Genomic DNA, 16,277 nt, shown 5'->3' on the forward strand with positions numbered 1-16,277 from the left:
AAAAAAAAAAAAAAAAAAAGAAAATGTATGGGGAAGCTTGCAGAAGCAAAGGAAAATAGGGAGACCCGAGTGTCAGAAAGATGGGGCTGTTGGGTCCCTGGATCCCCGGCCCGTCCACAGATCTAGGTGGCAGGAACAGTCTCAGGATGAATCAGCTTGAGTGTCAGAAAGATGGGGCCATTGGGTCCCTGGATCCCCGGGCCCCTCTACAGATCTAGGTGGCAGGAACAGTCTCGGGATAAATCAGCTCCTGCTTGCTTTCATCCTTGTTTCTCTCTGTTCAAAAATCAAATTCCTGGGGAAGAACAAGCCCGGCTTGTTCCACTCCTTGCTCTGCGGGCACTTTGGGACAGTCCCACCAGGACTGCACAAAAAGAAGGCTTGCTTCCATCAATGCGAATGCAAATAAAGCTGCTGTTACCAGAAGAAGGCAGAATGGATACAGGACAGGCCACACTGAGACGTCCCCCTGCAATGGTGGAATCAGAATATCTAGACTGGAGCTCAGGAGATGAATTTTTTTTTTTTTTTTTTTTTTTTTTTTTTTTTTTTTTGAGATGGAGTCTCGCTCTGTCACCCAGGCTGGAGTGCAGTGGAGTGATGTCGCCTCACTGCAACATCCGCCTCCCAGGTTCAAACAATTCTCCTGTCTCAGCCTCCCTAGTAGCTGGGACTACAGGCACACACCGTCATGCCCGGCTAATTTTTGTATTTTTCGTAGAGATGGGGTTCCACTATATTGGTCAGGCTGGTCTTGAGCTCCTGACCTCAGGTGATCCAACTGCCTTGGCCTCCCAAAGTGCTGGGATTACAGGCGTGAGCCACCACACCTGGCCAAGATGAATTTTTTAAGTGGTGTAAAGCCAAGTTTAGAAACCCCCCCAAGCTAGAGGACTTGTTTCATGAGGCTCCCACCTGGTAGAACTGGAACCAGTGGGGGAAAACAAAGAGGGAGACATATTTCAGCTCAATATACAGAAAATTCATCTAATTGACAAAGTCATCCAGAGACTGAGTGGGCTGCCTGGTGAGGGAATGAGCTCCCCTTCACGTGCAGGTGTTCAGACACAGCTGGGCTACCCATTTGGGAAAAATAATGGGGCTTAGACCATGAAGGGGTCAGGCTGCAAGCCTTTAAAAAGGAGGCTCGGCCCTGAAGCCTTTTGTTTTCTCTCTGATGTCTTCTCTGTCACTTCTCATGCCCTTGCCTTGGGCAAACCCCGAGGAGTTTCAGCATTTCACTTGTGAGTCGTGTTTTATCCTCCACAACCTGGTTTTCTGACCCAGGCCCTCCAAGTGACCTTTTTTCCAAAGAGTCCCTCGGATGCACGGGTCTTCTTGAGCAATAGCTACTCCTGGAGTGAAGTAGGTTTCTGCCTGAGTTACAGCCTTACCCTGGGGGAGGCAGGGCTCTGGGCAGATGCCAGCCTCATTACAGAATGTCTAGGAAGCCCTGGGGCCTGTGGAGGCCTGCCTGGGACATGCATCTTCGACAGGAGAGAGGCCATCTGTGGTGGCAGGAGAAGGGATGGTGCTTCATTTCCATTTTCCTGACTTCCTGCCCTGGGTTTGCAGAAGGGACAGGAGTGCGGGTTTCCTGAAGATTTGCACTGAGCTAATTGCCATCTTCAGAATAGGCTTAGCGAAATTAGGGGTTGTCTGTGCAGCTGCTCAGAGGGGACAAATCAGTCTGTGAGTGAAGGGACAGGTGGTAGGAAAAAGCACAGGCATAGAGAAATATTTCCCTGCTATAAGAAAAACAGCAGCATAGGCTCTGTGACAGATGATATCTGCCACTTGGCTTCGGCTGCATAGAGATGACAGGGAGCACTGGGAACTGTGTTGGGCGTGAGAACCGATGCCTCCTCTGAGGCAGCAGCTGCAGGCCCCGCAGCCAGTTTTTACCATGTGGGAATAAGGGCCTGGTGTTGTCGAGTTATTGATTTTCAGGAAGTCAGAAATCCAAATTTTTATATGAATGTTCTATTATTATTTATTTATTTATTTATTTATTTATTTATTTATTTATTTTGAGATGGAGTCTCACTCTGTTACCCAGGCTGGAGTGCAGTGGTGCAAGCTCAGCTCACTGCAACCTCTGCCTCCCGAGTTCAAGCTATTCTCCTGCCTCAGCTTCCCCGGTAGTGTGCACCACCATGTCCGGCTAATTTTTTTTTTTCTTTTTTTGAGATGGAGTCTCACTCTGTCACCCAGGCTGGAGTGCAGTGGCACTACCTCGGCTCACTGCAACCTCCACCTCCTGGGTTCAAGCAATTCTCCTGCCTCAGCCTCCTGAGTAGCTGGGACTACAGGCACCACGTCCAGCTAATATTTTTTGTGTTTTTTTAGTAGAGATAAGGTTTCACTATGTTGGCCAGGATGGACTTGATCTCTTGACCTTGTGATCTGCCCACCTTGGTCTCCCAAAGTGCTGGGATTACAGGTGTGAGCCACTGTGCCCGGACAATTTTTTTTTGTATTTTTAGTAGAGATGGGGTTTCGCTATATTGGCCAGGCTGGTTTCAAACTCCTCACCTCAAGTGATCCACCCACCTCAGCCTCCCAAAGTACTGAGATTACAGGTGTGAGTCACCTTGCCAGCGAATGTTCTATTTTAAAAGTATACAATTTAAGTGCAACAAAACAAGACTGTGGGTTCTATGAGGTCTACTAGTTGGCAACTTCTGATAAAGAAGACAAAAGTCAGAGTAACTATTTGGTCTAGTTCCTCTTCTGGGACTATCTCCTGGCTAGACAGTAAAAACCAGGATGGCAAGGGGGCTGTTTTGTTCAGTGCAATTTCAAGGGCCTATCTAGCACAGTGCTGAGAATATAGTATGTCCTAGATAGATGGATATGTGGATGGATGGGCGAATGTGTGGATGGATGGGTAGATGGGTGGGTAGGTGGGGGGATGGATGGATGGATGGATGCATGGATGCATGGATGGATGAATATGTGGTTGGATGGGTGGATGGATGGTTGGATTCATGGATGGATTCATGGATGGGTAGTTAGGTGGACGAATGGATAATAAATGCTCTTAGCCTCTCTTTCGGTGCTCTGCACTTTTCACCTTGACAGGCTCCACATTCCCTTGCCAAACAAGACACACAATATCCCCGTGATCCCCTTATCCTCCTTATGCCATCAAAAACCCTTTTCTGGAATGATCAGATGTTAGTCACTTGCACCTTGGTATGAATTACTTTTTAGTATATTACCTTTCCTGTGGGGATTTCCCCAGTTGGGCCCTTAGTAGATGCTCAATAAGTGTTTGCTGAAGGCATGATGTAGCCTTCCAAACGTTAACCCTTTCTGTGGTATGAAGATTGTGAACTTGCAGACATCTGTAGGAATGAGGGTGACATAGTGGTGTGTCTTTAGAGAGGAGAAGGGTAGAGACTGGGCGGTGACATTCTAGCCTGTCCTCTGCAGTCACAGGGAGTGGGTGTTTGATGACTTTTTCTTTTTTTTTTTGAAGATGGAGTCTCACTCTGTCACGCAGGCTGGAGTGCAATGGCTTGATCTTGGCTCACTGCAACCTCCACCTCCTGGGTTCATGCATTTTTCCTGCCTCAGCCTCCTGAGTAGCTGGGATTACAGGCGCATGCCACCATGCCTGGCTAATTTTTGTATTTTTAGTAGACACGGGGTTTCACCATGTTGGCCACGCTGGTCTTGAACTCCTGACCTCAGGTGATCCACCCGCCTCGGCCTCCCGAAGTGCTGGGGTTACAGGCGTAAGCCACCGTGCCTGGCCCTGATGACTTTATTTACCCTAAAGGCCTATGCTGGAGAGGAAGGGAGCTCCCAGGGATTAGACAGAGAAGGTCTCCATCATGCTCGACACCAAGCAGGGTTTCATTTAGAGCAAGGCAGATGCTGCCATTTACCTCCTCTTGGAGAGAGAAAATGACCTGTCATGTTCTCAGGGACATACCCAGCTAACCTCGACCCTCCACCCATCATGTTGATGCACAGGAGGGAAAGAGATGAACATTAGTTAAACACCTGCCATGTCTCAGGGGTATCATTCATGGGGTCCTTACAGCAGATGTAGTAATGTCCTCATTTTTACAGTTAAGGAAACCAAGATTCAGGAAGGCTGACACTGGCCTGAGGCAGCACTAGGAAATAAATAGCTGAAAGGGACCTGGGCTTGTCTGCAAGGCTAGTGGTGCTCACGCACTTCCTTACCTGGGGAGATCAAGTTCTACCCCTGCAGCCCACCGGGGAGCAGCCCACTTGCTAGTACATTCTTGGCAGGTTACAGAGGCCCTTAAATCTGTGTCTTCATATAATCCTGTTGACAACCCTGTGACTAGATCTTCTTATCCCCATCTACGGAAGAGGAAGCAGAGGCTGGTCCAAAATCAGGCGGCAGGTGCCAGAGCTGCCCATTCAAACCCAGGTCTTCTGCTCTGTGCCTGTTGTACATTAAAGGACACACCCAGGAACATTTGCCTCTCTCCTGGGTGCCCCCAGGGTGTACCTACCTCCTTTGCCCTTGCCCATGTCCTTTTGGCAGACACACACATCCAGATCCTGCTGCACTCATTTTTGCAGCCCTGGCAAAGACTAGGTACCAAACATTGGATGGATGGATGGACGGTGACCTCAGGAAAGTGACCCCTGACCTTCAGACTGAGTTGGCTGCTTTTTCTGTAGGCTGAGGGGAATATTTGTGTGAATGCTCTGTGTGGTCATTTTCTATTTTTGTGTCTGTCCCTCCCATTAGGTAGTAAGCCCCCTGAGACCAAGAGCTAGCTATGTTGTCTTTGCGCTTGTTTCCTTAAAGCCTGCAGACTCTGGCACATAGTAGGTGGTCTATCTGTGTATGCTCAGTATCTTTGAAAGAAGCCTTTTCTATCAACTGAAGTCCAATTTCCCCTGCACCCGACATCTTATCCTCAGTCACATTGGTTGTGCATTTTATTCATAGTACTCTTCTTTTTATCTGTTTATTTTTAAATTATTATTACTATTACTATTTTATTATTATTATTATTATTATTATTATTATTATTATTATTTGAGACAGAGTCTCGCTCCGTTGCCAGACTGGAGTGCAGTGGCAAGATCGTGGCTCACTGCAACCTCCACCTCCCGGGTTCAAGCGATTCTCCTGCCTCAGCCTCCCAAGTAGCTGGGATTACAGGCATACACCACCATGCCCTGCTAATTTTTGTATTTTTAGTACCATGTTGGCCAGGATGGTCTCGATCTCTTGACCTCATGATCCGCTCGCCTCAGCCTCCCAAAGTGTTGGGATTACAGGCATAAGCCACTGTCCCCAGCCTCAGTGTCTTTCAAAGAAGCCTTTTCTACCAACTGAAGTCCAATCTCCCCTGCACCCCACATCTTATCCTCAATTCCATTGGTCATGCATTTCATTCATAGTACTCATTCTTTTTATATGTTTATTTATTTATTTTTTGTCTTTTCAATAAGCATGTAAGCTCTCCAAGAACAAGGACTACATCTGCCACTGTATCTGCTATATCTACTCCTATGCCTGGTGTGGTGCCTAGTCCACATAAGGCTCAATAAATAGTGATTGAATGAGGGAGTGAATAAGTGATGTGAATTGTGATCAGATCCTGCCCACAAAAATCTCCTTCTCTATTGTTCTCAGAGGCAAAAGGTGGGGATCATTTGTCACATCCTCTGGCTCAGGGCCCTGTTATGTCTCAGTTTTTTGCCTCCACAGATCCTGATACAGGTATAGGGAGTCTCATCACTCTTAAAGCATTCCTTCCTTTCCTAGTTCATTGGACCTTGCTAATTGCATGGAGGACTGAGAGGCTGTACCATCGTTTGGGGTGGGAGGGTTCCTCCATCTGGCAATGGGAAGGTGCCAGGAGGGTGAGCTGTTCTCAGGAGAAAATAATGGAGCTAGAATCAGATCTTGGGTCCCTCTGTGTTCCAAGGTCTTTCTTCTGCCACACCTCTGCCCATCCAGCCTGCCACGTGACTCTCTTGCTAACTGGCAAAGTCTGAGTGTTTTGCCTTCAACCATTTTCTGCACGGCCCATTGGTTGTCTTCCCTGCTTCTGCCTGGGCCACAAATCAGCAACTGACATGTTGCATCAGAAACATGAAAATCTCTTTCTCTATCTCCACCCCACCCCCAGTGGGGGTGACCTGCGGAGAGACAGCTGTCCCTGGGACAGGACATTCCTGACCTCTCTTCCTTGGAAGGACATCACCAAGCCCTGGCTGCGTTAACGCTACATACAGGATCAATTTATTGGAAAAAAGTCCTGTTTGAACACAGATCCTGTTTGTATGAATTCCCCTTCTTCTGCCCCTGCTGCAGCCACAAAGAGCCCCGTACCCATTCCTCATCAATCTCTCTCATACACACTTCCCACCTCCCCCAAGTAGGGATTTTCCACCCCAGGCAGAACCAGTTTTATAATATTCTTCTTCCTGGGGCCTCAGATGTGGCAGTAAAATATGAGACCACCCAGAGACAGAATCTTCGTGGAATCCAGAGCTCCCCCCCACCTTCTTCCCCAGGCCAAGGACTTGATTGATTGGCTGAGGTATTCAGGGAGCTCGTTATGAGATTGAACATATTAGGGCGTGAGGAGGAGGCAGCCGTGAGAGACAGAGCCCTTAGGCACAGCGGGTCCATCCATTTTGCCTGAGGTCAAACAGCCAGTCAATTACGGAGGCAGCAACCCCAGCCCCCAAAGCCATCTAGAATTCCAGACCATCTCTACCCTTCCCTCTGCCAGACAGAACTGTTCAGAGGCGGCTCAAGCCTGAATGAGCCCCCGGCAAGGAGGCAGCAGTCTGTGTGGCCCATCAGGAGACAGACTTCTGACTTGCAGCCAGGCGGGGGGATGGACTCTCTGACCCTCAGCTTCAGCCCCAGTCCGTCTGCCAGGCCCTGCAGTAAACATTCCAGAGATGGGCAAAACAAATGTTTCTCCTGGGAAGGTGAGGTCTCATCAAGACCACAGCTGCTTGGGTGGTATTGGTGTAGTGCAAAGTGCTTCGGGTTCCAGGTTAGAATCAAGTCGAGGAATGCCTGTTGCGCAGGTTGGCCTCGTACGCACCCCCTCATCGCAGTGGCTGTAGATCTGTAAATGTATTACAATGGTATGCCAGTAGATGGCAGTCAAGTGTCTCCAGGAAAGGCTGGCCTACAGACAGTATCTCCTTACCTGGTCAGCGAACATTTGTTAAGCCTGTTGTCCTGTGCCCTAGCTCATCGTGCTGGATACTGGAGACACAGTGAGCATGGAGACTCAGTTTCTGGTTTCCAGGAGCTCACAGACTAGATGTTTGGGGGGCAGGGGGCAGCTAAGTGATGTGTAATGACAACGTGGAGTGGTAAGGGCTGGAATGGTTGTAAGTGCAGCATGCTGTAGGAACCACAGGAGAACGCTCAGCCCAGCCAGGGAAGGGGGTGCTGTCAAGGAAAACTCAACAGAGTAGATATACTCATAGGATCTTGAAACATGAGAAAGAGACAGTCAAGGAAGTGCCAAGCAGAGGGGATGGCCTGTGCAGAGGCTCAGAGGCATGACAGCACAGGGAGTATTTAGAGATGCGCAGGAATTTGGATGCAACCATGAAATAGACAGCACACCAGAGGGGAAGCAGACCCCCAGTCAGCAGGGTCCAGATCATGAAGGACGCCAGGGCTCTGGACTGGATCCAAAAAGTCTGAAAGACCACTTAGTGTCTCCAGGAAAGGCTGGAAATTCTTCCCTCTAGAGTTTGGGTACCCAGATCACTCGTGTGACTTTGAGCAGAGACTTCTCCATCTGGAACATGTGGGGAGCAATCCTTGCCCAACCCCTCAGGGTTGGCATGAGGGTCAAATAGGAGGAAGGATGTGAAGGGTCTGGCTGTCCTTATAGGCCAAGGCTACCTCTTTGTCCCCATCACCAGCCATCACTCCTTATACCTATGAGACAGATCAAAGCAAGGGGGGTCATAATTCTGCTTCGTAACCCCCAACACGGTAAGATTGTTTTGTTTATTTGTGGGTCCATGGCATGCAGCACCCACTAGGCACAGGGTAAACACTCAATAGCTCTTTGCTCTTGTGGATTCTGTTTGAGGCTGTCGGCTACATACTTTGGAGCTTACTATGTGCCAGGAGCTATTCTCAGTGCTTTGTATGTCTTGTTTCATTTAATCCTCATAACAACCGTGGGAGGTGGCTACTATTATTATCCTCATTTCCTAGGTGTGGAAACTAAGGCATTCAGAGGTTGGCTTACCCAAGCTTGCACAAGGGAGTGGAGGAGTTGGGGTCCTATCCAGGCTGTCTGCCCTGAAGCCATTGCACTTTACTGCCTTGTTGCATAGAGGATTATGTGACTTTCTCACCACACCCTTCCCTGGTGGTTACTATCACCACTTGACAAATGAGGAAACTGAGACCCAGAGGGCTAAGTGTCTTGTCTTAGAACACATGGTTGGTGAGTAGTAGAGCTAAGATTTTGCCCAAGTCTGTGTGATTGCAAATCCATGTTTTTTTTTCCAGTATGCTGGTGATCATAATCATAGGTTACCATTCCCGGTCCCAGGCCCACCCAGTACTTCTTTTAAATTTGGAGCTTGGATTTAAAAGCAAATGACTTTTAAATCCATGAAGGATGCCTACCTTGGATCCTGCTCTGGTCCTTATTAGCCACACCTCTCTTGACAGGCAGAGGAGTTAGGACTGAGGGGATGTTCCCACCAAGACCCTGCAAATTGCACTCTTAGGCCCTGCCCTGGGTACCCAAACTCTAGAATTCCCTCCTCAAAGGGACCTTAACCCAACTTCAGGGCCTATATAGGCCAATTCCTTGGTCAATCTTCCAAGGGGTGGCCAAAGGACAACCATTTGGGGAGGGGAGTAGATGAAGCTTGGCCACGTGGTCTGGGCAATCCACATACCCGCACCGGGTGCCTCAGTGGTGCAGGACAGAGGAGAGTGGGTGGGGAATTAAGGAAGATCTTGGGTGAGGTCTGAGAACCAAGAGCTAGCAATCCTTATGCTGCCATGTGCTGGGTATAGTGCAAAGAATTCTGAGAAGTTTACATTCTGAGTCTTTAAGGTCATTATGAAGTTGTATCTGCCAAGGAAGGGAGACAGACGTCTTTTTTTCTTTTTTCTTTTTTTCTTTTCTTTTCTTTTTTTTTTTTTTTGAGATGGAGTTTCATTCTTGTCGCCCAGGTTGGAGTACAATGGCGCAATCTTGGCTCACTGCAACTTCCACCTCCCAGGTTCAAGAGATTCTCCTGCCTCAGCCTCCCGAGTAGCTGGAATTACAGGTGCCTGCCACCACTCCTGGCTAATTTTTTGTATTTTTAGTAGAGATGGGGTTTCACTATGTTGGCCAGGCTGGACTTGAACTCCTGTCCTTGTGATCCGCCTGCCTCGGCCTCCCAAAGTGCTGGGATTACAGGCATGAGCCACCACGCCCAGTGGACAGCTATCTTTTATTTAAATGTTTGCTGGCTTGATTTTTTCAATTTTAAATATTAGACATATGACACATAGGTTTCCATTTGTCACTTTGCCCCAGGTGCTGCAAATACTAGACATGGGCCTGTCCTGGTGTCTGGAATTTGCTGATACTGCCTTTAAGGATTCATGATAAAATTCACAAACTGTATGGAAAGATTCTCTTTGCATGAGACTCTCCACACAGGTATTTATTTGAAAACCATTGCTGAGAGAAAAAAAAATCAAAATCTTGCTTTTGAGTCATACTAATAATTCCTTTCCTACTAAACTACCGCCTAGTTGACATCTAAGCCCATCAGGATGTAAGAAAAAGTGGTGCTAATATCAGAGCTGTCAGTCAGTTTTGGGAAGAGATTAACTCCACCAGCATCAGCTAAGAGTAGGTAGAGAGACTTTGGAAGCAGACAGGCTGAAGCAGTTAGTGAATTTGTAGAAAGGATTCTTTCACAAATGGAAGGCTGAAAAAAAATGGGTGATGACATCCATCTTCCAAGGAAAAGAATAGGAGACTAAGAAGGTTGTTTAATGCTTAAAAAATTATCCATTAGAAATCAATCATGTGGCTGCATCCAGCTGATGGGAGAGTTGGGGTACACATTTTTATGTACAAATCTGTCAACTCTTTTACTGTGGGAAAAGGGGAGAATGAGTATTAGGAAGCAAAGAGCTGTCTCCGTCCCAGAGAAGGTTTATGGAAATGCTTAACACAATGCTTAGTTCACAGCAAGTCACCAAGAACTATTAGTGTCATCATACCAATAATCAAAAAGAGAAAATGGAAACTTTTGTTACTTTTTGTGAGACTATATCCAAACCCATAAAGACCCCAATTTTCACTGCTATTTTTCAGAGTTGAGCAAAAGTACAGATATGGAATTAGAAGTCCTGGGTTTAAATCCCTTAGGCAAAATATTTTGTCTCTCTGGGTTTCAGTTTCTGCATCTGTAAGTTGGAAATAATGATATCTACTTCGTGGTGGTGGTTGTGAGCGTTAATGAGAAAGGCTGTAGGTTAAACTCTATAGCAGAGTTTCTAGCACAAGAGTTGATACTCAACAAGTGTTTTTTCATCAGTCCATTCACTCATGTATTCATTCAACAAATATTAATCAATTTCCTACCATGTGTTAAGCACTCTGGTAGGTGTTAGGAAGAAAATGATGAATACAATAGGTTATTTCTGACCTCAAGGAGCTGTGGTATAGTTTAGTGGTACACAGACGTTAAACACAGTTACTAATTATAATTAATTATTGTTGTAATAAATAGTATGAAAACAATATGAAGAGACTCTCAGTATAGAGATGAATCATAGGTCAGGATTAGGGTGCTTATGGAGAAAAATCACCAGGTAAATGAATTTGAGAAATAATTAAAATGTAGAATCAGTGAGTATAGGGATGATGTCTAAGCAATGGGTAGATAGGGATGTCACGTACTGATGATGGGGAAGACAGAGGCAGGGATGTAGAAGGAAGTCTGTGGAAGGAAGGAAGGACGGACGGACGGATGGCAGATAGACAAAGGAACAAATGGGGACTGCTTTATTAGACAAATAGAAAAATAGAGAAATGGGTGAGACTGGATAGATCAGTAAGTCTTTGGTGGAGTATATGGGGTACATAGGTATAACTCAATAAAACAATACTGCATTATTTATTTATGTAGGATTCTCTTTTTTGGATAGTTAGAAGATTTGGATAATGGGCATCACTAAAACATTGATTTTTGTTAAGAGTTAAAATGCCATAACATTTTTAATGTTAAAAGAACACAGACATATACTTGAGAATGAAACTGGATCAAACAAAACTGTATTTTCTAAAGTCTTTAAATTACACACTTTCTAGCAATCATCATTCTTTTATACATTCAACATATTTCTGAAGACTAAATTGGAGGGTTGGAGGATACCAAGATAAACCATGTGTGGTTTTGCCTTCAAAGGGTAGGGGAGACGGGATTAACACGTATGTGAAGATAACACGATGAAAATCATGAATTTAAGAGAAATATGGATAAAACACTATAAACATCCTTTAATTCTTTTAAAATCGATACATAATAATTTACATATTTATGGGGTACGTATTGGTGTTGTGATACATGTAATGTATAATGATTAGATTAGGATAGTTAGCATAGCCATCATTTCAAACCTTTTTATGTGGGATCCTTTTTCTTATTTAATCCTCAAAGTAACCGTTAGAAATATGTAGCACAATTATTATTATTATTATTGTTTGAGACTGAGTTTCGCTCTTGTTGCCCAGCTGGACTGCAGTGGCATGATCTCAGCTCACCGCAACTTCCGCCTCCCGGGTTCAAGTGATTCTCCTGCCTCAGCCTCCTGGATAGCTGGGATTACAGGCATGTGCCACCACACCTGGCTAATTTTTTATTTTTAGTAGAGATGGGGTTTCTCCATGTTGGTCAGGCTGGTCTCGAACTCCTGACCTCAGGCAATCCACCTGCCTCGGCATCCCAAAGTGCTGGGATTACAGGTGTGAGCCACAGCGCCGAGCCTGTAGCAAAATTATTAATATCATTATTTTACCAGACACTAAAACTGAGATGCAGGGAAGTCAAGTGACATGACAGAACTAGAACTTGAGCCTCCAATCTTCTTATCCACCATCTCCCCTCTACCACACACCACCTATAAAGCATGAGAAAATTGGCTGGGCGCGGTGGCTCATGCCTGTAATCCCAGCACTTTGGGAGGCCGAGGTGGGTGGATTGCCTGAGGTCAGGAGTTCGAGACCAGCCTGACCAACATGGAGAAACCCCATCTCTACTAAAAATACAAAACTAGCCGGATGTGATGGCGGGCGCCTGTAATCCCAGCTACTCGGGAGGCTGAGGCAGGAGAATCGCTTGAACCTGGGAGGTAGAGGTTGCAGTGAGCCGAGACTAGGCCATTGCACTCTAGCCTAGGCAACAAGAGTGAAACTCCGTCTCAAAAGAAAAAAAAAAAAAGACTGAGAAAATCAGCAGTGAAGGTGGGAGGAGACAGTAGGATGGCCGAGGATGTGTCTCAGTATGCACCTCTGGGGTAAGGCCTTTGGGAGAAGGGAGAAAAGAGTAAAACAGCCTGCATCCTTACTCAGCTGATTTCTTCCCCTTTACAGGTCGAAGTATTTCCATGGGAAGAAGGTGAATGGAGAGATTGAGATTCGAGTGGAGCAGGTAGGTGGGAGCTGTGTCTTTAGCACTGTCATCTGACCTTTTCTGCCGCTGGGCTGTTCTTACATGCAATCTTGGTCCCCATCTTATGTGGTCGTAATGAGCTAAGATTACCAGAAATGTCCGAGCTTATACTTGGGAGTCTCAATAAATTTCAGAATTATGTGGGCCAGTGGTTTCCAACCTTTTGTGTTTTAGCAGAGACCCTTTCTTCAAGGGAAATGTCAAATAGGAACTCATTCTACAAAAGAGAGACACGTAGAGCTGCTCTGATGGAAATGGGCAGGTGGAGCCCAACATCTGTCTGTTCCATACCGCTCCTTTCGGCCCCTGGGGCATCTCCTTGCAGCCACCTGGGCTAGAGAGCATAGTTTAGGAACATAATGAAGGGCCTTGATTCCTGCCTATCTTGTTTTCTAGGTTTTGGGTAGGTGGCTTAATCTGTCTCTGCCTCGAGTTCCTTATATCATTGTGGGGATTAAATTATTTAAAACCTCAGAAGGGATCAGAATCGCAAATACTATCTCTTGCTATTGCTATTAATATCAATATCCAGGTCCCTCATTTTATGTGGAAAGAAACACAGATTTGTTTAGGGCTGTGTAGGGAGGCAGTGGCAGAATCAGGAATAGAACGTGTGGTCTCCTGGCTCCAGATCAAAGCTTTCTCCTATTCGTTCAGCGAGGACCTCCTCTCTGCCAAACACTGTGCTCAGCCTTAGGAGGGCACATTTGAGCATGGGCTCTGGAGCCATACTCCAGGTTTGAATCCAACACCACCCCTTACTAACCTTGTGACCTTGGTTGAGCAATACTTAACACTCTCTCCAGTTCAATTTCTTCATCTGTCCAACTGGGGCAATAATAGCATCAGCCTGTGTTCATAGGGTACTGTGAGGATCAAACGAATAGTCCATGAAAAGTGCTCAGAACAGTACCTGGCACATACTGGGCACTTAGTAAATGTTACCCATTTATCATCAACATCATTATTCTTTATCCTCTTCCTACTCCTCCTCCTCCTCATCAAAGGCAAACAGTAAATAACATAGACAAGGTCCTTGCTGTAAAAATGATTTCAAAATACAATTTTTAAAATAGGGGGGCATGACTGTTCTTCTCCCTGCACTTTTTTAGCTTACTGTGTCAGAGAAACAGAAAGGTCTTCTAAGCATCAAACTGAGTTGGCTTAATGTTAAAACACCTACACTTTGAATTTCAATTTGATTCTGTGGCTTTCGAGTCAACCCAACGTCTACTGGTTTTCCTTCCATGGCAGAGAGCAGGTTATTTTTGTTCATTTTGCAAATATTTGTCATTAGTCACTACGCTAGCTAGCTAATATGTGGAGAGCGAGTATATAGAAGAAGAGGCCCAGTCTCCAAATGCCTGTGGTCTAGGAGGAGAGGTGAGCTAAGTCTTTTCTTTTCTTTTTCTTTCTTTCTTTTTCTTTTTTTTTTTTGAGATGGAGTCTCACTCTTTTGCCCAGGCTAGAGTGCAGTGGAGTGAACTGCAACCTCTGCCTCGCGAGTTCAAGTGACTCTTCTGCCTCAGCCTCCTGAGTAGCTGGGACTGCAGGCATGTGCCACCATGCCCGGCTAATTATTATTATTTTTTTGTATTTTTAGTACAGATGGAGTTTCACCATGTTGGTCAGGCTAGTCTCAAACTCTGACCTCAAATGATCGGCCTGCCTTGGCCTCCCAAAGTTCTGAAATTACAGGCGTGAGCCACCACACCTGGCCTACAGAACAGTAACATTGATGATGGTAGCACACTTTTATTGAACATTTACTATTTGCTAGATGCCATATTAAGTGTTTTCCATGCAATAACTCATTCAATCCACACAGTATGCCTGTTGCTGAGGAAACTTGGGATCAGAGAGCTTAATAAATTGCTCAGGCAGGTCACACAGCTAGTAAGAATGCAGTGAAGCTGGGATTTGAACTTACAGGTAGAAGTCAGGGATGAGAGGTCCCAACTTAGCGCTCCTGGCAGCAGAGGTCACAGTCAACTGAAAGACTCAGATGTGGCCTCGAGGAGGGAGTGGTGTTTGAAATAGATCAAAGGATGGATAGGATGTCAACAAGTGGAGATGGTGGCGTGAAGAGCATGTGAATGGAGGAGGCAGTGTGAGCAAAGATAAGGAGACCAGAAGTACAGGGTATGGAGTGACAGGGAGTGCGGTGTGGTTCTCCAAAACAGGACACATCATGTTCCCCTGCGCCCACCCTACTCCCTGATTCTCTCTCTCAGTGAAGAGTGTGGCCATCTACCTTTCACCTTAGCCAGAAACCTGCTCTGGCTCCCAGATGTGTCCCTCTCCCTGTACCACTGCACCCATTCAATGACTGGACCCTGCTGACTCCGCATCTGATATTTCCTAGTCCCTCCACTTCTCCCTTCATCCCCATCACTTAGATCCTTGGCTGGACCACCCTCAACTCTCGTCCAGTCTTCCTCATCAACAGCCTCAGAACTTCATGTTTTCCACCCATCTCCAATGTATTCTTCATCCTTAAGCTAGAGTGATCTTCCTCAAAAAGCAAATTAGGTTCTTTGAAGTGTTAGCTTTACAATCCTTTCCTCAAAGACTCCCTCTCTGAGTCTTTCCAGATTTAAATCAGGTAACCTGGTTATTCCCTTTCATAGCTCCTCAACTTTTTCCTCCTGACCCTTATCTGAGTTTCTAGCCATCCATTTTGAGTGGGATGATTTGCATGAGGGTAGAGACTATGACTGTTTGGATCTTACCCTAAGTAGCACTGGGCCTGGCACAAAAGAGAATTGAAGAAAATATTTGCAGGATGAATAACTGATAGATTCTACAGATTCCAGGCTGCTTGTCAGTTTCCAAGGGCGATAAGTCACCACTTCTTTTTTTTTTTTTTTTTTTTTGAGACAGTCTCACCCTGTCGCCAGGCTGGAGTGCAGTGGTGCAATCTCAGCTCACTGCAACCTCCGCCTCCCGGGTTCAAGTGGTTCTCCTGCCTCAGCCTCCGGAGTAGCTGGGACTACAAGCACCTGCCACCACATCCAGATAATTTTTGTATTTTTAGTAGAGATGGGGTTTCGCCATGTTGGCCAGGATGGTCTCGATCTCTTGACCTCATGATCTGCCCGCCTCAGCCTCCCTAAGTGCTGAGATTACAGGCCACCACGCGCGGCTACCACTTCTTAATCTCCCCTCAAAAATCTGGGTTTTCCATAAACCATCTGGTAAATACTTGGTTGCCAGCTGAGCTCACCCTGCCTCATCCCACTTGTGGAAATCCCAGGGGCATGTTTAAATTTTCTCCTTTTATCTCAGCAATGCCATTGGCCCAACTTGTAGGTATAAAATCTATGAGCAGGACCATCAGGGAATTGCCCTAAGAATAACTCACCCAGGGGCTCTGGGGCCTGTCGGCCAGTCTATGAAGTCTACAATCACACTGAGAAACCTTGGCTAATTTAGAGTCCTTCTGATTTCCAGCCATGCCCCTCTGTGAAAGCCAGAAGGTGAATTAGCCAGGAAACCAATTAGCAGGTCATTTGGGCATTTTTCCCCAGAAGACATACCTTTCCAAATCCATCTTGGAATCAGAATCACTTGTCTTTGCCCAT

The 16,277-nt window shown here is 46.1% G+C and overlaps 1 protein-coding gene across 4 annotated transcripts in view; it reads left to right on the forward strand.

The window, feature by feature from the left end:
• SYN3 (synapsin III) overlaps positions 1 to 16,277 on the forward strand; it is a 569,184-nt gene that overhangs the window by 65,978 nt on the left and 486,929 nt on the right. For all 4 annotated transcript variants that reach the window (XM_030816170.1, XM_030816172.1, XM_003258123.4 and 1 more), the window contains exon 3: positions 12,615 to 12,672. In XM_030816170.1, the coding sequence (XP_030672030.1) occupies positions 12,615 to 12,672 (58 nt within the window). The remainder of the gene's footprint in view (positions 1 to 12,614; positions 12,673 to 16,277) is intronic.

This window comes from Nomascus leucogenys, chromosome 7b, assembly GCF_006542625.1.
Source record: "Nomascus leucogenys isolate Asia chromosome 7b, Asia_NLE_v1, whole genome shotgun sequence".
In the NCBI taxonomy this organism is placed as follows: Eukaryota; Metazoa; Chordata; class Mammalia; order Primates; family Hylobatidae; genus Nomascus; species Nomascus leucogenys.